General features: G+C 34.8%; 1 protein-coding gene across 1 annotated transcript; it reads right to left on the reverse strand.

Annotated features, from left to right (window-relative positions):
- Window positions 1-2,886: 2,886 nt before the first annotated feature.
- Window positions 2,887-23,820, reverse strand: LOC138708736 (uncharacterized). Its single transcript, XM_069838865.1, has 7 exons — window positions 23,537-23,820; window positions 22,798-22,939; window positions 15,464-15,610; window positions 15,174-15,375; window positions 10,523-11,625; window positions 6,786-6,880; window positions 2,887-4,575 (listed from the first exon to the last, which is right to left on the reverse strand). Exons 1-7 carry the CDS (start codon window positions 23,579-23,581, stop codon window positions 4,489-4,491), a joined length of 1,821 nt encoding a protein of 606 aa, XP_069694966.1. The 5' UTR covers window positions 23,582-23,820; the 3' UTR covers window positions 2,887-4,488.
- Between the last annotated feature and the right edge of the window lie 1,273 nt (window positions 23,821-25,093).

Consider the following 25,093-nt stretch of genomic DNA (forward strand, 5'->3'; position numbering starts at 1 on the left):
CTTGATCATGATCTAATAGGGTACCACCACAGTCTACTATATTAGACTGTGGTACCAACCCAGACAAAGGCCTTGAACGTCTCAGTAATGAAAGTTGCGTTTTTTACATAGTGCAGTACAGGATAAATAATGTCTTGATTTGATGTTCTTAAATGATGTCTATAAAAAAAATCCCAGCCACAGAATTTTTTACTCAAGAAGGGAAATTTCGTTAACTTCTCAGGGAAATTCGAAGTGCAGTCTAACACTGCTCCAGTGCTAAAATGGCGGTGAAATTGAAGAGTAATGGTACTGGTTACTGTATGTCTGTGTTAATAGTTGGACCGAGTGCAATTTGTGAAAAACTATCAGCAGCATTACATGAGTGCAGTAAGAAACAAGAAATGTATAAACTTCTAGTTCACAGCGCTAATCGCGTACAAGATGTTGTATTATCAGATACAAATACCCATGTAGATTTTGTAGCGTTCTGGATTGATACACGCAACACAGACTGCCTTGATAAGCTAGGACAAGATATCTCTAAGTTAGATATAGACTTCACCATAGGACGTATGTGCTTTGTGCATGGGAGTGACGTGAAGCCCGAGAAGATGGCTGTCAGCTACAATGCAGTGTGGGATCTTAAAAAGAAGTATTCTGTTTATCTGTTAGCTGGAAATACAACAAATGAAGCGAAGTGTTTTTACTTGGCAGGACGTATTTTGAAGTTGATGTCTGCAGTAAGTGGTGTGTACTCCGGTATACCATACATAGACTGCCATTGTCTACCAAAGGAAGATATGTAAAGACAACACAAGGAAAAGCTACGTTATAGTGATTCATTGTATTGTATTTTGGTCCAGGGAAAATAGCATGTCTTTGCGAAAACACTTATTCACTGGTGTAGCTTCCGTCATAAATTCATAACTGGTGTATAATTCAATTTCTTAATATTACAAACTGTCCGAAAAGTTCCGTACCATAAGACAAATCATAGAATGTCGGCAGGCAACTCTTCTTGCTGAATTGATCGCAGAGATCTCATTGAATGAGCTTCACGCTCGTGGACTTGAATCTCCTTAAGTCACGGGTCTACAGCGTCAAAATATCTACGCCAAAGGATCGAGAATTAGTGTCTCGCCATATCATAGCTGGTTTTGTGACTAGTGTTTTAAACATCATGCACTTTTGTCTCCAGATGTGTGGATCACACAAAAAACCATACTGTGATTATTCCTATGGTACGAGACTTTTTAGACATTCTGTAGAATGAGAAAATAGTTTCAGAGTTTGAGGGAATGAGTGAAAGTGTACACAACTTGAACATGATACAGCAAATGTCTTCAATAAAATTTATTTTGTATCCACTGACTAATAAATATTATTTCATTAGGCCTATGAGTAAATATGATGACAGCTGGTACAGTCGGTATAATATCTGTTCTTTTGGTAATTCTCCATAAAAGCTACATTAGAGGGAGATTTTTTTTTTCTTGGATGGCTTTTGTGACATGTATATAGTGACAAACAGTGGTTTTACTTAGCAACCACAAAATACTTTCCACATAAAATCGTTTGAGTTACCTGTATATTCATATGACCAAGGCCCATTCACAATGAAAATTAAACATAATCGTAACATAAACACAGAAGTTTGCGCCCAGGCTACCAAATGGGATCATTCACAATGATTCACATACGCATTGACATAAACATTACCGTAAGACGTTAACATGAAAGTTTGCAAACTCCAAACTTTCATGCTTATGCTTACGTGATTTGCAAACAGAACACAATCATGGAGCGAAGAAGTATACGACAGAATATGAGGAAATGGCGTCGTTGTTATGTTTCCATGGTTACCAAGTATGTTTGCTGTTATGTTTATGTTCCCATCGTGAATGATGGTATGACTTCTTGATATATTCTTTAAGTTAACGCTTATATTATGTTTAATTTTCATTGTGAATGAGCCTTAACTGTATGTACACAAACTCCTCCCTTTTCTGTCCTCCATGTTGGACTATGATCGTGTCCCACCATCTTCCTGAATACACAACTAGATCTAAGGATTGCTAGTTAATTTCTACCTCAGGTAAAAAATAAATAACTAAAAAGTTGTAATAGTACCTTCTGAGTACAGGAACATACACAGAGAGAGAGAGAGAGACCAAGAAAAGAAAGATAAGAGATGAGAGAGAATTGAAGAAAAAGGAAAAACACTTCAGGAGGAATAGATGCAAGTGACATCTAATAAAGAAACTTAATCTTCCCCTTTGTTTTTTCATTTCCTCACGGATGGCACCCATCACCCACCCTGAAACCACCTCTTTCCCTATCACCTGAATGTTTCTTGGGGTGGAGGAATGTGGAACATCAGTGTAGCTTTTATGGAAAATTACCATTCTTTTCAAGACTTCCCTGCACAAAACTATTTACATGTACCAAAATACCTGAAAACTTAAAAACACATAATTCAGTATATGTGGTAGGATTAGTCATTTAATGGATAGTGACTACTGCAAACATAGGATACAGTTGTGCCAAGTTATGCACATCCACTTGCAAGTACTCTTTTCTTCTGTTGTGAACACAATATATTTATAAAACTGTACATAACATTCAGAGAGATAATAAAGGTCATTATATACCTACTGAACTGTTAAGGGTGTTTGCAAACACGATAAAGTGTTTTGCAATTCATTTTGAATAATTTTCAGAAAAGTCTATGATATATAATACGAAATATTTATTTTCAGTCAATGACTTTACTTTCTATATGTGTAAGGTACAAGTCCTTATATTACATAATTTAATACTGTATTAACGTTTTCGTCGGTCATGTCGACATCATCAGATACAACATTTTATGCAGGAATATCAAGTATATCAGTCTCTGCATAAAATATAATAAAAACAACATAACTTAGGACATCAATATATCTCTTTTCTTGTGTAAATATACCCTTACTGTGAATTGATTAAAAACACACGTGTGATTACAATGCATGTACATATATAAAATTGCAGGTCTTCACTAATAAAATAATAAGACTGAAATCTGTATGATATATTATGTGAAGATATGCTTAGAGTCTTTGATCTATATTAGGCCTATCTGATTTGTTTGTGCCCACGGACGGTGAAAATGCATGTAGTAATGAGAAAATAAGAACATGGGCACAAACAAATCAGATAATATACTGGGTGTTCATTTCAAAGTGTGTCATGACGTCACTGTTGTTGGGTCACCGATTTGAAGCGAGTTTCAGCTTATATGTTAGAGAAGTTGCCTATTATTTAAGGCGTTCTTCAATCTGAACTTGAGAATGTGTACGGTATAACTTGAACGTCGTAGCAACAGATGGCGGTCTGTACGGTCTGTGTGCTACCATAACCTCTTTCGAACTGTGTTTTGCGCGGGCAAGTCGTACGCAGGGTATTTGTTATCATCGGTTGTGTACGGTAACATTCCACAACACAAATCAAATGCTCCGTGTCCATGTTGACCGTCGAAGTTAATGTCAACAAATACGTAAGTAATCGTCTTAACCCTCTCCCCATATCCCGACAGTACATATTACCAAACAGTTCACATTCCTGCCACTACCGGCGTTACCGTACGTATCAGTACATACTCTTCAGAATGAACGCCATACTTGCTAGGCAACTTCTCTACCTCATAGGTTATACATCTCTGCGGAAGTGTAGGAAGATTGAATTCTTTAGGCTCATCGGCTAGCCACATGACGGCATATAGCGAGCCATGACACACTCTGAACTGAACACCCAGTAGATCAAAGACTGTAAGCATATCTTCACATAATATATCATACAGATTTCAGTTTTATTATTTTATTAGTGAAGACCTGCAATTTTATATATGTACATGCATTGTAATCACATGTGTGTTTTTAATCAATTGACAGTAAGGGTATATTTATACTAGAAAAGATGTCCTAAACTATGTTGTTTTTATTATATTTTATGCTCATTAATGTATACTGTATTTTGATTGTAGAGACTTATGTACTTATTAGAGATGATATTGCTGCATAAAAAGTTGTATCTGATGATGTCGGCATGACCAATGAAAACGTTAATACAGTATTAAATTATGTAATATAAGGACTTGTACCTTACACATATAGAAAGTAAAGTCATTGACTGAAAATAAATATTTCGTATTATACGATAAAGTGTGCTGATGCATACCTAAAAGCACACTGAGAACATTTTCAGTATTTACTGAAACAAAAGCTACTATTTTTGTGTTGGCACAGAAGGTACACAGCAACTTTTTGATCTCTCCACATGTATTAAAAAGTAGAAAAATCTTTCTACATATATTAAAAATTAAAAATATCATTAGGATGCATTTTACCGATATTTCAACACGAGTAGTCGTTCAGGAATCATTCCTTCATCTCTCTTCATAATAATGGAATATTCAAGAATAAAAATAAAATGTAAGTTTTTATTGTGCACTTTTTATGATATTTCACATCAATCTCCAAACATCTTAGTAGCACACATGTTAGCATGTATGTCAGCTATTGCTGGACTTATCATCACTGAACACATTGGACAACTCTGAAAACAAAAGAAAACAATGACATAACGCATAAAGAAAGTGAACATTTATTGATGAGTTGAAGTGAATTCCATTACAAGAAAAAAAAAGTCCTGCAATATAGGTATACACAAAGGAAGCTGATTTACTGTGTATGCAGGCAGCTAAGTGAAAAGAGAAAATAATTTGCATTCATGAAAAAGTTAATAATAATAATAATTTATTTATTTAATCTGGCAGAGCTAAGGCCAGTAGGCCTTCTCTTCCGCCCAGCCAGACTCTAATTCTAATTGAATACAATTGCTTACATAGTTGTTACATTAATATCTAGACCATAAAACAACATGAAAGTAAATAATGAAAGTTGGATAAGTAATGTTAGTGTGACAATAATAAACAATGGTAAGCAATAGTGATGATGATAATAATAATAATAATAATAATAATAATAGTAATAATAATAATAATAATGAGATAATTTAGATATTTATTCTGTGATATATATAACCATTAAACATTGAGAAACCTGAAACAGCTATTATCGTTAACAAGAATTGTTAGAAAAATATTTCGTTAGCTATTCTTAAATTGGTTTGATGTCTGACAGTCCCTGACATTACTCGGTAGGGAATTCCAAAGCCGAGGAACAGCCACAGTGAAAGAAGATGAATATGAGGATGTTCGGTGGGAGGGAATGGATAATATTGAGGAGTGTTGTGATCGCGTGTCTAGGTTATGATGGGTGGATAAATTTTGAAAACGAGACGCAAGATAGACAGGAGTGGAGAAATGCAATATGTGAAAGAGAAGGGAAAGACAGTGGATTTTCCTACGATCTTCTAGACGGAGCCAGGACAACATTTCGAGGGATGGTGTTACGTGATCAGCCCGGCGAATATTGCAGACGAAACGGACGCACATATTATGAACAAGTTGCAGTCTCTGCGCCGAAGTAATGCTTAGGTCAGTAAGCAGAATAACACAGTAATCGAAGTGGGGCATCACGAGTGTTTGCACTAACATTTTTTTTCATGGAAAAGGGTAGAAAATTCTTCTATCGCCTAAACGAGTGGATTAATGAGAATACTTTTTTGCAGGTTTCTGCAACTTGAATGTTCCAATTTAAACTTTTATCCATATAAATACCTAGATTCTTCACTGATTCACTGAACGGAATTTTGGTGCCGTATATTTTAATCGGGGACAAATTTGGTGTGGCAATAGTGCTTAACAAACGTGAATGGCCCACAATGATTGACTGTGATTTTTCTGGATTTAGCTTAAGTCGGAATTTCCGTGTCCATGTCCAGATTGAGTCCAGATCGTCATTAATTTGAGTTATTTCATCATTTATTTCAGTGTCAGACCAATAATAACAACAACATACAGGATAATTATTTATAAATGATTCGAGTTTTAAGTTGCTGTATTAAGAAATATGTAACACGTACAACAATGAAAGATTCATCAAAATAAACAGAAACTGTCCAGGTTTCAGACAGACTTTCACAAATGTTCGACGTGGCTTCCTCTTGTTACACGATACACATCTATGCGGTATTCTAGTTTGTTCCACATACGCTCTAGCATATCCGTAGTAAAAAAAAATCCATGGCGCTACAGCCCATGAAGGGCCAAGACCGACCAGCCGGCTCCTGGCCTCACGTCCACATGCCGAAGCAGAGGTGGACGATCATCCAACCAGAATGGAGGTATCGTGTGGCGGAGATAGGACGAGTATTTCAGAATTTTTTAACATGATACACCATTTGTATCGAGAATGCTGGACATTATTTTCAACATCTGCTTTGATGAAAGGTAAGATCTACATCAGTTTTCAACTTCATTTATTCATTAGGTAACTCTTAACTAATAATTTAAGTCTACTGTAGTGAAACTGAATGCCCACCCTTGCTGCTACAGCTGACCGTTGAGTCGAGCAATGGATTACGGGCGATCTCTTCCCCCGACGTCCCCTGCATAGTGCGGTAACTTTTCGCTGCCTTTCTTTGTATATAATGTCACTGGAGTAGAAGGTTATAAAACTTCTTTGTAATAGCATTAGGAATACTATTTCGAGAACTATATCATTCAAGCTAGATTGCTTGCAGCTTCTTTACTTGGTGTAGCTATTAACAGCAATACTGATTGTTACATAAACATCTTAACAAACAAATGTTAATTTAGTTGCACTGTACAGAATACAGTACAAGACATAGTTAAAGCTTACCACTTCTTCTACAGCCGTAATGTTTGGTACATCACTTCCAGCAAATGCAGTGCATTCTGACGAATGATTTTCAATAACATCTGCTTCGAAATATACTGCAATGCAAAAAAGATTCACATTACTAATTTCATTTTCACATGCGTTTTAATAGAATATATTCTTCTAAATAATCTTTGAGGGTAGATATGTCATATAACCCTTTCTTGTAATACAGTGTACAGTCACTCCCTACACACTTCAATAATACAGAGTGATTGGTGGGGTTTTACGAGTTCCCTGTCAAATTCTACGTATCCAACCAACAGATACACTAAAACACACCCACAACAAATCCTCAACACACAACTGAATTTCACAACACACACACTATTTGACTCCACACTCAGGGTTGCCACATTTTAGATCTACCAAAGAGTGACATTCTTTTTTCATCATAATATACAGTACTTACATTTTATTTTAAAGAACGAATGGTATGAATATGGGCAGAGTTGACATTTTCATCACGGCAAAAAAAAAAAATAAATAAATAAAAAACGAAATAAAAAATATTCCTTTACATACAGTTGAAGAAATTAATATGAATCTGAAAATTGAAATTTTTATTAAAAAAAAAAACATATTGTACATACATGTTTCCAACACAAAACAATATTTGTCTGGCTGCAAGTTACATCACATTTCTCTGGCATCTTTCTGAAGGACTTGTGGCAATAATATCTTATGCCAAATTATTAACTTAATGACTTAATATTAGTTCTGTCTCATAGATTTCCCCAGCTGTTTTTTTTTTATTAATTCCAAAGCACAAATTCCAAAAGCTGGTACCAGATATGACAAAATATTTAAATTCCAATGTTTATTAATTGATAACAATAACAGTCCACACCTGTGGAGTAACGGTCAGCGCATCTGGCCGTGAAACCAGGTGGCCTGGGTTCGAATCCCAGTCGGGGCAAGATACCTGGTTGAGATTTTTTCCGGGGTTTTCCCTCAACCCAATACGAGCAAATGCTGGATAACTTTCGGTGCTGGACCCCGGACTCATTTCACCGGCATTATCACCTCCATTTCATTCAGACGCTAAATAGCCTAGATGTTGATACAGCGTCGTAAAATAACCCAATAAAAAAAATAACAATAACATAAAATTTACTGAAACCTGAATTCATATTTATTTTATGACTTATTACTTCTCGAAACCCATAATGTAACACACCGTGCAATACACATTTTCAGAGCTTCCAACATATTTATTACTGGACTTCAGCATTTTCAACAAGCTTTTTTCCATTCTCTTTGCCATGCATTTGGGATGAACGTCTCTTTTTAAATGTTTAGAAATATCATATTCACCACTGAATTAGCTGTTAGCTGTTACAAACCTTACACTTGTCAAAATATTAGTTTTTTTTCCAATATAAAGACCTACATTGTTAAGAAAATTAATTTAAATTTGTTGTAATTATCTAGGCCTAGGACAAAATAGTTACTAGGTAACAATACAATTACACAAGTGACGTTAATTTCCTAAAGGAGGGACTTTTATATGAAAATCGGGACATGTCCCGCCAAACTGGGACATCTGACAACCCTGTCCACACTACACAATACAAACTCACCCTCACGGAGGGCGAAGACACAAGGACCATGCAGTTCTGAAGATGGCTCCCAAGCCAAAACTAGTCAACTAGGTATTTTTAAACCTACTTCAAATTACAGTAGAACCTCTACTGGATGTTCATTTCAAAGTGTGTCATGACGTCACTGTTGTTGAGTCACCGATTTGAAGCGAGTTTCAGCTTATATGTCAGAGAAGTTGCCTATTATTCAAGGCGTTCTTCAATCTGAACTTGAGAACGTGTACAGTATAACTTGAACGTCGTAGCAACAGATGGCGGTCTGTACGGTCTGTGTGCTACCATAACCTCTTTCGAACTGTGTTTTGCGCCGGCAAGTTGTATGCAGGGTATTTGTTATCATCGGTTGCGTATGGTAACATTCCACAACACAAATCAAATACTCCGTGTCCATGTTGACCGTCGAAGTTAATGTCAACAAATATGTAAGTAATCGTCTTAACCCTCTCCCCATATCCCGACAGTACGTATTTCCAAAGAGTTCACATTCCTGCCACTACCGGCGTTATCGTACGCATCGGTACGTACTCTTCAGAATGAACGCCGTACTTGCTAGGCAACTTCTCTGCCTCCTAGGTAATACACCTTTGCGGAAGTGTAGGAAGATTGAATTCTCTAGGCTCATCGGCTAGCCACATGACGGCATACAGCGAGCCATGACATACTTTGAACTGAACACCCAGTATTATCCGTGGTAATGGAGGTGGACTGGATGGTTAATCGAAAAAAACACAAAAGTTTCTTGCACAAACTTCTCTTTACCAAAGAGAATTGATGACACTTTCTTCCATATGAAATTCACCTGGACCAATTTGTCCTTCTAATACAATGGTCAGTGCTGTTTTCAGATGTCTCATTCGTGCTAATTAAACCTACCAATTTTTAACCATATCTATGAGACAAACGAAAGTGTGGCTCGCTCCCTATGCTGCTTTGTCAGACAACACAACATACCTATTCAATCCTCGCGCATGCCCAACAGGTCAAACATAACAGACTCCCATTGGATGCTGGAGACCCCATCCCCGTCTCTTTAACTCTAACTCGTTCATATATGCATCACAGGATGTAACATTATAGATTTCAGTATGCTCTTTCGAATGATGTATAAATTGTCTGGAAGTTTTCTTAACGTTGAGTGATGTTCCATTGTTAGTTACAGTAAGTACACAACTGCTGATAAGATAATCCTCAATTTAACAGACAATATTAAGAACTGACAAGTAAATGACATGAAGATAATGTAATGAGGACAAACTGAAGTACTCCATGCATTCTGGCCCACAAGAATAGTGAGGGTCACAAAAGAACAGTTCCTAAACAGCAAATATTGTCGTCTTGTCAGAGTTGCTAACTGTGACCAGATATCACACGATCCTACGTACTAAATGACTTATGTACTTACCGTACTTTATGTTGGAAGGTTATTCTAAATAATTCAATAATTTGGAATATACGGGAAAGGGATCAACATGTCAAGTATTTTGTCTGGCAATACGAAATTCATTGATTTGACTAAACAATTGGCTCACGAGACCTAACCTAAAAATGTATTTTGTTTGACCACATGAAATTATTAGTACTAACTTCGAAAACTTACCTGACTATAATCTTGAATTATAACCACAACGCAACACATAAAGTAACTAATATGTATTAATATTAATACTGATATTAATTATTAGTATGTTCAAATTTCACTAGCTTCCAGTAACCAGCTCAGAAATCTAGCACAATTTTAATTTCATGGACCTCCAGTACCGACAAATATTGTCGATATTTGTCTCAGCTGCCAACATAACAGTTACAAAATCACTACCATTTGTAGTATTTGTCAATATCGAAATTCGAAACGAAGTTGGCAAAAGAAAATTCAACCTGCAAACTAGAAAATCACCACAATCCACTAGCATATGTAGTAATGGGGGAAAAATGGTTAGGTTGTTTCACCCTTAGGGTTTGAAGTAAGCCGATCCGGACTATACTCTGTTCAGTGAGAACTTATTGGGAATTAATCCATTTTCTTTGTTAGAGATCAGCTGAAATTGAAACTACAACTAAATAATACTGGGAAAAATAGCATCAATGTAGACTTACCCTTACATATTGGGCATTCAACTAACTGATCTGGTGCCTGTTTAGACACCGAATCAATCACTGCATGATCTTGATTCCTGCTTATGTCTCTAATATCTGACATATCACTGTCTGCAACACATAACTTTTTATTATTATCATTTTCACTCGAAACCTTCCTCTTCAGGGGACTACTAAGGTCTTCAAGTGTGGCACATTCAGTTTTTTCCAATTCATTTGTTTTTTCACTAATGGCTTCCTTTCTCATGCTCCTGAAAGGAGACCTGTCTTCCAGTTTATGACCGGAATCTGCTAAACTAACGCGATTTCTTCTTGTTGATGGGCTCGGCATAACTACACCGTCACTTTTTGATGTATTGGTTTCTAATGAAAGATTTCTTGTTGTATTTAACCACCCAGTTAAACCATCGTCCACATTAGATTCTTTCATTGAATTCTCTCTTTTGTTAGCACTATGGTTTTGAGATAGTTTATTTACTAAGTTAGTATTTGATTTGGGTGTTACAGGCTCCTTTAAAATTGTGTTTTCTTTCTTAATATTTGGTGAATTTGTTTTGTTGGCATTTTCTTTACTTACTAAATTAATATTTGATCTGGGTGCTACAGGCTCCTTTACAATTGTATCTGCTTTCATAACATTTGGTGAATTTGCTTTGTTGGTGTTTTCTTTACTGACTGAGTTCATATTCAATTTGGGTGTTACAACCTCTTTTACATTGATGTTTGCTTTCCTAACACTTGGCGAACTTGATCTGTTTGTGTTTTCTGAAGATTTCAGTGACATCACATATTTCTTGACAATATCGGAAAAAATATGTCTTTCCTTTGTTGAGAATTTCCGACCTTGCATGTGTTCCATTTTTTCCCTCACATCTATTAACTGAATTCTGTCCAGGTCTTCGTCCTGTAGTTTCAGTGACTCCATAAAACTCAGAGTGGATGCCTCCAGAAGAGACTCGTCTATGTCTTCGTTCTTTGTACTGCTCGCAGATACATCCTGGAATCTACCAGCTTTTTCATCTGTTTGACGACGAAGTTTTTCACTTCGGGAAAGAGGTGATGAGCCACCTGACCTCTGACCAGTTAATTTCACACTCGTTGGACTGAAATAATGAACAAGTTATGTTAGTATACAATGTATATATAGTCTGAAAATTCAGAGTAAAAATAATAAATAGTACCATTTAATTTTTTTATTATGATGGGTATTCCACTGATAATTGACTTCAATCTATCAATTTCCACTCACTGTGTGATCATGCAGACATGACATTATGCTCAAAATTTATTCTGGAAGTGAGTTCCTCTTTGTTTCGTCTACAGTTGTGTTAAATTGGAAAAATCATATTAAAGAAATTACCCCCAAACTAAATTCAGCTTGTTTTGCTATTAGATCTATGCAAAAGATAGTAAATATCAATACCTTAAAAACAATACTTCCACTCGGTAATGAGTTTTGGAATAATATTCTGGGGAAATTCCACAGATAGTAACAATATATTTCTATTACAAAAAAGAGTAATTAGAATAATAGTAGGTGCCAAATCTAGGGAATCGTGTAGGACTATTTTCAAAAAACTACAAATAATGCCCATGGTTTGTCAGTATATCTTTTCATTAATAGTCTTCCTCATATGTAATCGTGAAAACTTTGTAACTAATTCAACAGTTCATAGCATAAATACACGTCAAAAAAATGACTTTCATACTCCATCGGCAAGTCTATTGTGCTATCAAAAAGGAGTGCGTTATATGGCAGTAAAAATTTTTAATAGCCTCCCTATCGATATAAAAAATGAAACTCAAAACATAAAATTATTTAGGGCCAAATTAAAGAAGTACCTAATTTCTCACGCCTTCTATTCTGTAGGTGAATTCATGACATTCAATAACACTTCATGAAATTGATACTAAAACTCTGTGTTGTACTAGTAGACTATATTGTAAATCTCGTCTGTATATATTTCATCTAGACTGTGACTATAAATTAAGACTTTATAATAGTATTAAGTTTTTTGACTTGTTCCATATTCTAGCTGTAAGCAATGTATGAATACCATGGAATATTAATAAATACAATACAATACAATACAATACAATACAATACAGTACAATACAATACACTTTTCTCTGACAAAGAAAGCTGTCTTTTGCTAATGAAATATACATTTTCCATCAAGTGTGAAGCAGGTATTCGTTAGAACAACGGATATTTATGTATGACAAGACATAAAAAAAAATAATTTAAGAAACAATACATTCGATTCATGAGAAAGCTCTCTACCATTTTTGTGCTGAACAAGTACATGAAAAAGTGTGATAAAAAAACAAGTTTCTTTAACAAGACAAACTGAAGAAAGATTAATGTTTTAACAGAAGATTTGATTTGAAAGATAATTACTGTTGTTTTTTCAGATAAGTTACTAATAAATTAATTATATTAGGTTACTGTTCAGTCTAAACTTAACACTTTTACACAATGAATTAAATCACTGAGTGTAAATATATTTTATTTTATTAGAGGACAATAAATTTTACAGTCTGTACAAAAGAAACCAAATGACCTGGAAATGTACAAAAACTAGCCCAGACATGTTCAAACATTTTTAACAAGAGCCAGAACAGGTCACATTGTCACACAATTGTACCTACACCGATTTCACATTTCTGATAATCCTACTTGTCTGTGGTGTAATAATCATGATGAAGATCTGGAACACATTCTTCTATACTGTCCATCCATAAACCACAAAAGAAGTAAATTAAAATCATCAGTACCAGTTGCAGAAGACACAGCCCTGCAGTATATATTGACTACACCCCAACTCTGGCTACTAGCAACAGGCATCTATAATGAACACCGATCAAAATACCCTCATTTCTCGTGAAAAATAACAACTGAATAGACTACAGTGGACTATAGTGGATTTTATGTAGTCAGCAAACAGCTGTATACATTAAGAAGACTAATTATTATAGGACAAGCGTTTTCGCCTTACAGCATTGTCAGGTCTCATGAACATAACAAAAACACACTATAAAGTATCTAGTTAACAACATATAATATGCATGAATTATAATATTGCGATGAAGATTGGAAACTCTGATGTATTTTTTATAAGCATGTCAGAATGCAAATGTAATTTATGAGGCATTTGCACATTATTGTTAATATGGAAGAACCAGAAATATACAATATTATGCATAACAGATATATGTCTTAAATGTTAGACAAAATAATTAAAATACAATTAAAAACAGTTGGAAAAGCATATTTTGAATAAATTAATTGTGGTACATAGTTGTTAAAATTACATCTATGATATATGCTGACAATTGTTACCAGTTATCTTATCAGAGATCTAGTAAATAAGTATTTTGTAATTATGTGTCCAGGAATGATAGTTGCAGGTGGATAATAACTTGGTCGTAATGTTAGTTCGTGGATGTTAGAATGCATAGAAATGTCTGAAACGAGATATAATGTGTTTTAGTTTTATTTTTATTGAATGCAAGCAAGATATAATGTGTTTTAGTTTTATTTTTATTGAATGCAAATAAGATATAATGTGTTTTAATTCTATTTCCACTGATTGCAAAGTTGCTAAATGTTAAAGTAATATGAAGTTACTTACGGAGATATTGTTCGTCCACCACTGCAGAATTACTAAGCTGTACAGAATATGCATGATGCAAAAGAAATTTTACCAGGCTGTATTACTCAATCATCTGATGGAAGTTAATTGGCATGTATGTAATATAGTAGGTTTGCAAGGTTGGGTAACTGTTCGTTGATTAGTTTTGCATTATTATTATTATTATTATTATTATTATTATTATTATGATATTTAGCAATAAAAAAATTCTTCAGCAGTGTTGATATATGTATTATTATTAACAGTTTTAAGGATTTCCATAGCATTGTGTATGGGTGTTAATTCATGATTATTCCTAATAAGGTGAGTGGCTTATTTGGATTTATTTCTATTGAAACGAAAATTGGCAAGCCCCCCCAAGATACCTTCGCCATAACCCTTCTATATTATTCCTGAACCGTCAAAAATCAACATATGTATAACAAACATAGATAATAGTATCAGAGTTAACACCATTCACAATGAAAATTAAACATAACCGTAACATAAACACAGAAGTTTGCGGCCAGGCTATCAAATGGGATCATTCACAATGATTCGCATAAACACTGACATTAACATTACTGTAAGACATTAACATGAAAGTTTGCAAACTCCAAACTTTCATGCTTACGCTTATGTGATTTGCAAACAGAACACAATCGTGGAGCACTGAAGTATACGACAGAATATGAGGAAATGATGTCGTTATTATGTTTCCATGGTTACCAAGTATTTTTGTGGTTATGTTTATATTCCCATCGTGAATGTTCTTGATTTTACCGTAACGTTTACATTTTTAAGTTAACGCTTATGTTACGTTTAATTTTAGATGTAAAAGAGTAGTGTAGTTCAAAAGTGATATATGGCTGGCATCTTCTACGCAATTACCATACGCCCATTCTGGTATTGTGCACTTAAGCCAATATCTGTACATATTCTACATATTTACATCTGCTGAAAAACTAAATAAGAGGACTATTGATAAAAATGTATAAATATAATGTTATGATTACCTTGAATTTGTTACTTCCTTTTTCATTTTCTGCCATTTGGACAGAAAATCAATATTAATGTTATTACTTGCAGTCTCCTCCTCCACATAGCTGAACAATCGCATAAAACTTAGTCCAAACTGTGTGTGGAGGTTAAACGGTTGTGTGACCACTACACGGAGTAGGTCCCATTTCCCATCTCTGGTTTCTTCAAGGAAGTCATCTAAACAATAACATTTATTTTATGCACAAATAAAATTTTAATAAATACAATGCTTCTCATACATTCTCAGATCAAAGACTACACATACCTTTGGAATAGATTTTGACACACATTTTATTTTGGCCCATCCTACTCTCTTGCATGGTCATCAAAGCAGAACATGGTAAAAGGTCCTTAAAATCAGTACACCCTAACTTTGATACCAGAAGAGAAACAAATGCAGATCCATGGTTACCTACAAAAGTAACAGGTAAAGAAAAATTGCATTAATACACACATATGGGTTTACAGACAATAGACATCGTGTCCATAAAGTTCTAGTACCATTATAATTAATCACTGCTCAGAAACCACATACATAGAGCAATACGGTTTTTTGCAACGTGTTCTACATCTCTAAGTTTTGTTTTCATTCTTTTGCAGATTTGGTAATTTCCTACAAGACGGGCAAAATCCAACATGGCTGACAAAAACTATCAAAAACGTTCTGCCAACTGTGAAGTTCAAATGTCACCAAACATCACAAAATGAAAGATGGAAAATCAAATACATATTCATATTTTTAAAGAAGAACAAGCCCTCCAGAAAAATTTAAATATATTTAATTTTTCACCTTTGATTTTTTTGGCGTTTGGTGGCATTCGAACTTCATAGTTGTCAGTACTTTTCTGGCAGTTTTCATCCGCACTTTACCCCTAAACTAAAACAGAATAATTTATCACCTTATCAAACAAAATTCAATTCTCATTGACGTCTTCAACGACAACCACTTCACTTCCAGTATATGACACAGGCTTCAAGGCAATCTAAAGGCAACAAAGAACTAAACCAACACTTTGTAGTACAGTCAACTTCGCATAAATAAACCATGTATTTACACAAAATGAAATTCTCTTCGAACACTTATTATACCTTAACTTATACAGAAAATTTAGTAAATAATTCCTTCAAACCACACAGAAACAGTTTCATCATTCAACACAATTCTTATTCACCAGCGAAAGATCTAAACCATAGGGTATGGTGTTCCACAGGGCTCAATTCTTGGACCAAGTCTCTTTTTGTTATATGTAAACGATTTAGAGTCATACATCAGTCATGGAGAACCAACTTTCTTTGCAGATGATACCAGCATCTTTTTATCAGGAAAAGATGTCAATACGATGCGTTTTCTTATAGAAAAGACAACAAATCAACTAGTGGAATGGTTTAAGAGAAACAGACTGGTAATCAATAAGTCGAAAACCATAGCCAGTTCTTTTCATCATTCGTAAAATAATAATTCTGAGTGGCCGATCATAGAGTATCAAAATGAAACAATTCAGTATTCTAACAATACAAAATTTCTTGATATATGGCTAGATGAACATTTAAAATGGTCTGTACACCTTCAGGAACTAGGGAAGAAATTAAGTAAAATTTGCTTTGCCTTGCGATTACTAATAAGAGCATCATCTATTGAATCTGCTCGCACATTGTACTTTGCATACTTTCACTTTATCCTAACGTATGGTATAATCTTTTGGGGTAATTCACCCAATGCAATCCAAATATTTAAACTACAAAAGAGAGCTATTAGAACCATAGTTCAAGTGTCTCAAACTACCAGCTGCAGACCATTCTTAAAAAAAATTACATATCTTGCCATTAACCTGTATTTATATTTATGAAACCTTAAATTTTATGAAATATAATTTGCATAGCTTACCTACAAATTCAGACACACACCAGTACAATACAAGAAATAAAGATAATATTTTTATTGACAGTTTTAATAAAACTCTATATAAAAACAGTTTCATTCATGCTGGTCTTCTTATGTACAATAGCCTACCAAATTATCTTAAAGAAATATCTGCACATCAGAAATTTAAGAAAGCTCTTTATAAAATTTTAATCAAAAACTGCTTTTACAGTATGAACGAATTTATTGGAAATTGTCATAACTGAATAGAAAAAGAACGCCTTACTTCAAAAAATTTTACTTCCTGACTTCGAGAAGGATGTCTTCTCATGAAAGACGCAATGGTTGAAATTGACTCCTGACTTCAAGACATACTGCAAACGGGACTTATAGCCGAAATAGACTGATCTGTAGTTTTCTTCAATCAAGTTCCAAGTTTTTATATTTGTATTTGTATTGCATTTAATTATAGTTATTACTTTTATGTATATTATGTAATTAATTATTAGTTTGTAAATATGACATGTCCCATATCATGTATATGATCAGTGGATGTAATAAATGATTATGATTATTATTATGATTATAAAACCGACACAAAACTTAATACTTTGTTTTAAGTTAACACATTTTTCACAAATATCATAAAATGACAAACTTTCAATAGCTTCAGCCATCAGATACAACATAACACCACTCACGTCAAACAACCAAGAACTACTGACGTCATTAGCCATTCAAAATTAATGAAAATTCTAGAACAAATGACAACTATAACCAATCAAATTAAAAGAAAGTCACGGCGACACCTAATATAAAAAAACCTAGAACCAACATATAAAAGTCACTAAAAGATCACTAACATTTAACTCTGAAATAAAAAGGTTGGTAATACTTAGTACATTCAACCAAGTGCCCGTCTTCTATGAAATTACCTCAGATTTTAATTAAACGATGATGACGACACTAGTGGAAAAGACCCAATGTGTGTAGTGGTATGCCGAGTGTAAATCACCAATAAAAAATGCTGCTGGCAATATGGAAGAAATCCTCCATCCAAATCCACCATAATGAGATGAGTCACGAACTTTCAACAAACTGGTAGTGTTAAGGACTTGTGAATCAACAGACTGTTGACAATGTGCAAGATGCATTTCAACGCAGTCCTCAGAAGTCGATCCCTCGTGTTTCACGGGAACTGCACATACCCAAATCAACTATCCATAAGCGGCTAATCTTCAAGCCTATAAATTGCAAGTATTGCAGCCAAAAGACCGTCCTCTGTACTTTGAGTTTGCTGCTGCCATGCTGAACACAATCGAAGAATACAATGAATATCTACACAGTGTGATGTTTTCAGATGAAGTCACTTTCTTCTTGTCTGGACATGTTAAAATTAAGCAATTAAAATTAAACCAAACCCTTTAACTCTATTAAATATAGAATATAATCTAAATTTAACAGAAGAAATACTGAAATCAGAAGTAAACACTGAAATAATGAAACAATTGTCTTTAGAGACAATTAATATTAGGTACTCTCCACAAAACTGGCTTCATTTATACACTGACGGATCCTTGATCTCCAGAGAACAAGGTGCCGGTGCAGGTGTTACGTGCTGTCCCTTCTCACTTTATAGATTGAGCCGTGCCCACGACCACGGCCGTTCACCTAGTATGTCACTTCATCTGTCAGAGAGCTCTCAGATGTCACAGTATAGATAGTGCTATCAATCCCTTCATTTGTTCTTTCCCAAATAACCCTATTGGCTGTTCATTACGTCTCACGAGGATAGAGGGGGAGAGAGTTTACCTGTTTAATGGAGATACACGGAGCGTCACTCGGTTTCCGGTACGCGGCAGATAACTTAACAAGACTTAGGCTCTCGTATGCGGGAGATATACAGAAACAGTTGGCTCAGATTCAAGGTCTCGTACGCGGCAGAAACATTTAACAAGACTTAGGATTTTGGTACGCGGCAGATATAGACAACGTGACTCGGCCTTTGTAGAAACTTTGGAGATAGATCAGTGGAGTAGTTATATTGCGTCGTGTGTCTTTGGGATTTTAGTGGATCGTAGTTTGAAACTTCGCTTGCTTGTGATACGTCTTGGGGGCTAGTTTTAGTATTTGAATCGAGTAACATATTTGTGAGATATATGTGTTTGAGGTAAATTGTATTTGGGAATTATGTAATGAGATTTGATTTGAAACGTGAGTTCATGTTCCGAGACGGTTAGAGTGATAAAGCAGCGGTTACGGTCTCACATTTTGTTTTAGTGTATTCCCTGCTCCATTTGATTATTGGTTTCCTTCGCCGCTATTTGTTATCATATGCGTCGAGTTTTGTTGCTATTTAAACGATCCCTGAGATTGGAATTATCGTCCGTTACTTATTACGTGTATCTGTCTCCATCCCTCTCTCTCTCCGTTGGGTGTTCATTTTGTAAAGTGCAGAGATTTGTGTTAGTGCAATTTGCACAGAGTATGTGAGCAATATGTGCAAAGGGTAATGTATAGTGATCACTCATGTAATGTCTTATGCTGGGTAGAGTTTCTCTCTTATTGAGTGTATATGTCTTCATGGTTTGGTTACTCAGTTTGAGTGGTATCTATGCTCGAATGGATCATGCATTAAGTTAATGTGTCGGCTGGGTGTTGTGTTCAGATTCATACTCAGATAGTTAATATATATATACTTTTAAAGAGTGGTTCATGAACATATGGCTAATAGGTTAGTCACTGATTGTCGAGAGACGGCCATATTAGATTGTTTAATCACTTATAAGTGTGTTGGCCTCAGCCTTGTGATACTTACATGATTTACATATCTTGGGGATATCATTTCAGATTAGTTTGTCCTATTTTCACTCACTCATTTCATATTTATTGTTATTTCATTTTTTATTTATGTACATTGTTACTTATTATTGTTAATTATATTTGTTTTACAAATTCACACTATTCATTTCTAAAAGTCTTCCACTGCGCACATCCAATCCTTCCAATGTGCCCTCCACCTGGCGAAAGCAGCCAATATAAGAAAGATAAAGAAGAGGAGTGGATGATCGTACCGCCGCCGCCCTCCACTCCACAAGATCTCTTGGATATGGAACGACAAGTTTTGATGGAGAAATCGTTGCAATAAGGGAAAGTCTCAGGAATCTTCTATGCCACATCAATAAATTTAGGAATGCAGTTATATTATCATACTCCAAAGCAGCTATTCTGTCAATAGTCTCTAAACACACACCTTCATCTCAAACAGCAGAAATAACTAAAATGCTCTCTCAATTAATATCACTCAATAAAAGAATTGTATTCCAATGGATACCATCCCATTGTGGAATCCTGGGAAACGAGGATGCAGATGCTTTAGCAAAAAAGGGCAGCACTGATACTTACAGACCTGTTACTAAATCTACGTATTACTCTGTGAAAAGATTTATTAAATCTACATACTTAGACTTCAACAAACAAAAATTTGACAACACAATCCCATGGGAAAAAATGGAACTCTCTGCATCATAATCCACAGTTAATTCCCGATTTACCACGAAAATCGTCTGTAGCTGCATTTAGATTGGCAACAGGCCATGACTGTTTGGCCAAACACCTGCATAGAATTGGAATATATCAGTCGGTCGCGCTTCTGAACAGGGGCAGCGGCATTTTCCCTAAGGTTACAGCCCAGTTTAGGTGTGTGTGTATTAATCGGAAAAAATGTCATATAAACAAGTATCCTATTCTCAATATTTTGTAGCCCCTAATTTTCGATTAATACACACACACCTAAACTGGGCTCTAACCTTAGAGGAAATGCCGCTGCTCCTGTTCGGAAGCGTGCCCAAATATTGGAGTGCAAGAGGTCAAATGACTTTATAGTCAAACGCCTGGCATTAGAAAACAACAACAACAACATGTTAACCGCCATAATGTTCGGATATGGGCTTCTGAAAATTCTGGCATCACTCGAAAACATGTTCGTGGTAGTCCATGGATAGGGGTGGAATATCGTCTAGACATCCTGAGGGCAACGAGAGAAGCACATGTGCAAGTGCTCTGAATGAAAACAAAACTCTGAGAGATGTAGAACATATTGCAAAAAACAGTATTGCTCTAAGTCATGTAGTTTCTGAGCAATGATTAATTATTACAATGGTACTGGAACTTGCAAATGAGATGACGATGACGTCAGTGATGAACATTAAGGAAGATGAGAAAGACGGAGAAAGAGGAAGAATAGTAAGTGTACCAGTGGTGGTGTAAAGCTTTGAGCAGCAGCTCTCACTAGTACACAAAATAAAATTTTTTACAAATGTAATCTTCATCTTATGATGTTTGGTGACGTATATACATCCGTTGATGTGACATATTAATGAATTTAAATACTATTATAGTCACAATCATGCCATGGTATGAAAGAAAAATTACACAACCTCCAGCGGGAATCGAACCTACGACTTCCTGTTCTCCGGTCAGGTGCTCTACCACTGAGCTATCGAGTTCGTCTCACGCCAAAGGCTTGGAATTATCCTTTCATACTGACGACTCTGTTATAGAGTACTGTTCATAGCGTCTGATCTAGTCAGCACTGCTTATGAGTGTGTTCATACCATGGCATGATTGTGACTATAATAGTATTTAAATTAAAAATTTTATTATTCCCAACTAATCATGTCATATAAAAAATATCATCTACTATCATTGTTCAGTTAATGAAGTTAATGAGGTTAAATACTTAGCTATAATTATTGATAATCATTTAAAATGGAATAATCATATTCGTTATATTTGTAATAAATTACGTAAAACATTATGTTACTTTGTTGTCTTAAGAAATATTTTGTCAATTAACTGTTTACGTATAATTTATTTAGCATTATTTCAATCTATATTTATGTATGGTATTATAGGTTGGGGTGGAACTTATAAATCCAACCTTTATCCGTTAATTTTACTACACAAAAAAGTATTAAAAATGTGTTTAAAAAAGCAGAAAGATTACCCAACTGAATTGTTGTTTAAACACTTCAAAGTTTTCAATATTAAACAAATGTATTATTCTATTTTATTAAAATATTTTCATAGAAATTTTAATAACTTTGAAAGGTATATACATAAATTTAGAACTAAAAATATGAATTCTCTGCGTTTGTGTGAACCCAAATGTAAAACCAATGCAGATTTTTATCATAGCATGAGTCAAGGTCCCAGATTATTAAACAAATTTTATTCCAATATTATTTTAACCACGAATCTTCTCCAAATTAATAAAAAAATATAAAAATTTGTATTGGATTTATAGTTTGGGTTTAAACACATTAAACACTATTTAATCTGTATTCACTCTCAGTTTTAATTTTATTTTTGTCTGTATTGGAATCCCCTCCTGAGCACGAGTCTTACTCATTCAGGAGTGGGCTAGTTTATCTTACATTGTATTTATTAATTTGTATTCATTTCAAACTTACTAGCAATAAAATAAATAGCCTAAATAAATAAACTACTACATGACAAATTTACAATATGAGGTTGGTTAGATGTTACTGTTAAGATACTGGTACTTATTTTACAATGTGCACAACAAGAATACAAAAAATTACTGACTAAAATAATTTGCACAGTAAACAGAAATGAGTACGAATAAACGTAATTCAAAATTGTAAAATCAGTGCAGGCAGATTAAACATTTTTAATTAGAAGGGACGTAATAACTACTTATATTCAATATTTACCAATATGTACACTGCTTATAACGCAGCATTCAGCCAACTGAAATGTAGCCGACATTGATGTGACTGTCTTTGAAGACGAAGTAAGCCATTTTCCACCAGACAAATTTCCAGTGAGAAGATTATCAGCTGGATGTTTCTCATCCTGAAAGTTTAAGCATAAATAGAATAAATTTCAGACACATTACCTACGTCTGGATGTAGTGTTTAGATAGCTACTTCAATATTAATATAGGCTACACTGTGTCTGGTTTATAGACAAACAACTGTCTGCTGGATCACACTCTATGGCTAAAAGTTTATTCGGTATTTGATTACTGTGGCGGCACCAAACGTGGCAAGACAATAGACATCTGCAACTAACCTTCTCATCTAATCTTCTCACATTCCTCGGCCTCATGTCACTTACCTATCCCCTAATCTAACTCACTCTAACCTTGTCACAGTCCTCGGTATCCTATCATTTAGCTACACCCATATTTAACACACTCTAACCTTGTACATTCCTCGGTCACACTTAGCTGCCACCCTTTCATCTAACCTAACCTTTAACTCCCAAAATTTACGAAAATACACAGCGGCGGAGGGTGAAACACAGTGCAATACGATTCTCGCGATCAAACACTGCCAATGTGCAAAATACGGTAAACCTGCGATGTCTTTAAGCAGATAATTACGATTTGTTCTAATTCTGACTATAACTCTAAATCCACTATCTCATAGGATAATATTTGCTATTTACCTGCGAGGTATAACCTCGAACTTCAACCAACTTAACCTCAGGCATGTGCAACAGTAATTATTTTCATAGAAATAGGATTATTTCCATAACGTAATACACTCGGTAACACCACTACTTATGGTTCCTTTAATGGTTTGCAATATTAATGACAATAGTGCTGGGACATAAATATTTCAGAATGCTACGCTCTTTTCACTGATTTCACAACATCAATTTACCGCCTACGAATGATGTTATAACTTCAGGAAATTGACAGTTGACACCAAGCAAAATTTCCCCAGACATTCCCCAGGGTCGCCAATAAATACACATTATTTCCCACTAGATACTTCTTTTCCTTCCGATGAAATTGCACCTCGATCTCTCGATTTACTCGCTGTGAGCAAAGAGTATATTTCGTTGATGCTACTGCCACCTACAGGCAAATTACTTAAGAAAACTATAAAACAATGTGATCAGTTATACAATGATCTTCAAGTTCAACCAATAAAAGAACACATTAAAAAACTTTCCCATGATTTTTTCTTCGGTTTACCCCTTGCTCATCCTACTAAAATCTTCAATCTTGACCAGGACTTCACTTTTACGTATCTGTAACAGAATGCCAGCACACACATTCATAATCAATCTATTAATCTTGAACGGCTCATTCTTTCACAATTTTTCTTCTGATTGTTAAATATTTTAGCAAATTCTTCATATTTAATAATTATTCAAAACCTTTAAAACGGATGGTGCCAGCGTTGGGGGGGGGGAGGCTTTGGTGGGCTGGAGCCTATCCAAAATTGAACTCACCCTTAAACCCTCTCCAATATGAAAATGAATATCATATGAATAATTATTAGGCCTATGTATTGTTCATTAATTTCCCGGAAAAGTAACTGTCGAAAATAGTGTAATAATGACTCTGAAATGAGCTATCCAAAAGTAGTTCTCCATGAAGTTTGCCTTTTTTTGTTCAATCCATTATAAAGCACATTGTAGTTAAAAGCCTTTGCGTCACTTTTTATCACCTCTCTTCACGTTGAACTGACCATCTATTATTGCAACTCCTCAGCGCCTGCAACAAATACAGTCTCTTTCATTGTATGTATGTATGTTTAGATAGCAGTCTGAAGATTGATCGAAACCTCATAAGTGACACCAATAAGGCAACACTGGATGCTAGGACCATCTTAACAGCATTATAAGCTCTCAGGCAAAGCTGTACACCGAGCCCTGTCTACACAATCATTCACAGGAGTAAATCAAATAAACTTATGTTTATAGGTAGCCTACCTCCAACAAATCAGTGTTTTGACATTAAAAAAATACACAGGAAAGATTAATCACTACAATATGAGCCTTGAACTTGAAAAACTAAAAATTTCAACATAAAAATGGTACACCATACTGATGGAGATAACATAAGTGCATATTATGAAATTACCATAAATTATTTATTACTGATCCAGTGTTCAATACAAACATTTGCGAAACTAGTTTGCAGATATTTCTTTTATAGTTCGCCTTAAGATGGCACTGATGTGAGTTCGCCAAACAGCAGTGTCGAATTAC

This window comes from Periplaneta americana, chromosome 11 (assembly GCF_040183065.1).
Source record: "Periplaneta americana isolate PAMFEO1 chromosome 11, P.americana_PAMFEO1_priV1, whole genome shotgun sequence".
Classification (NCBI taxonomy): Eukaryota; Metazoa; Arthropoda; class Insecta; order Blattodea; family Blattidae; genus Periplaneta; species Periplaneta americana.

Bases quoted from the DNA above. Each gene is read 5' to 3' on its own strand.
- LOC138708736 (XM_069838865.1), bottom strand. From the start codon at position 23,581: ATGCCTGAGGTTAAGTTGGTTGAAGTTCGAGGTTATACCTCGCAG. The intron at 15,611-22,797 runs GTAAATATTGAA...TTACTTTTGTAG, and splicing joins TATAAGCAGTGTACATATTG to GTAACCATGGATCTGCATTT. The intron at 4,576-6,785 runs GTAAGCTTTAAC...TTTTGTTTTCAG, and splicing joins TTACGGCTGTAGAAGAAGTG to AGTTGTCCAATGTGTTCAGT.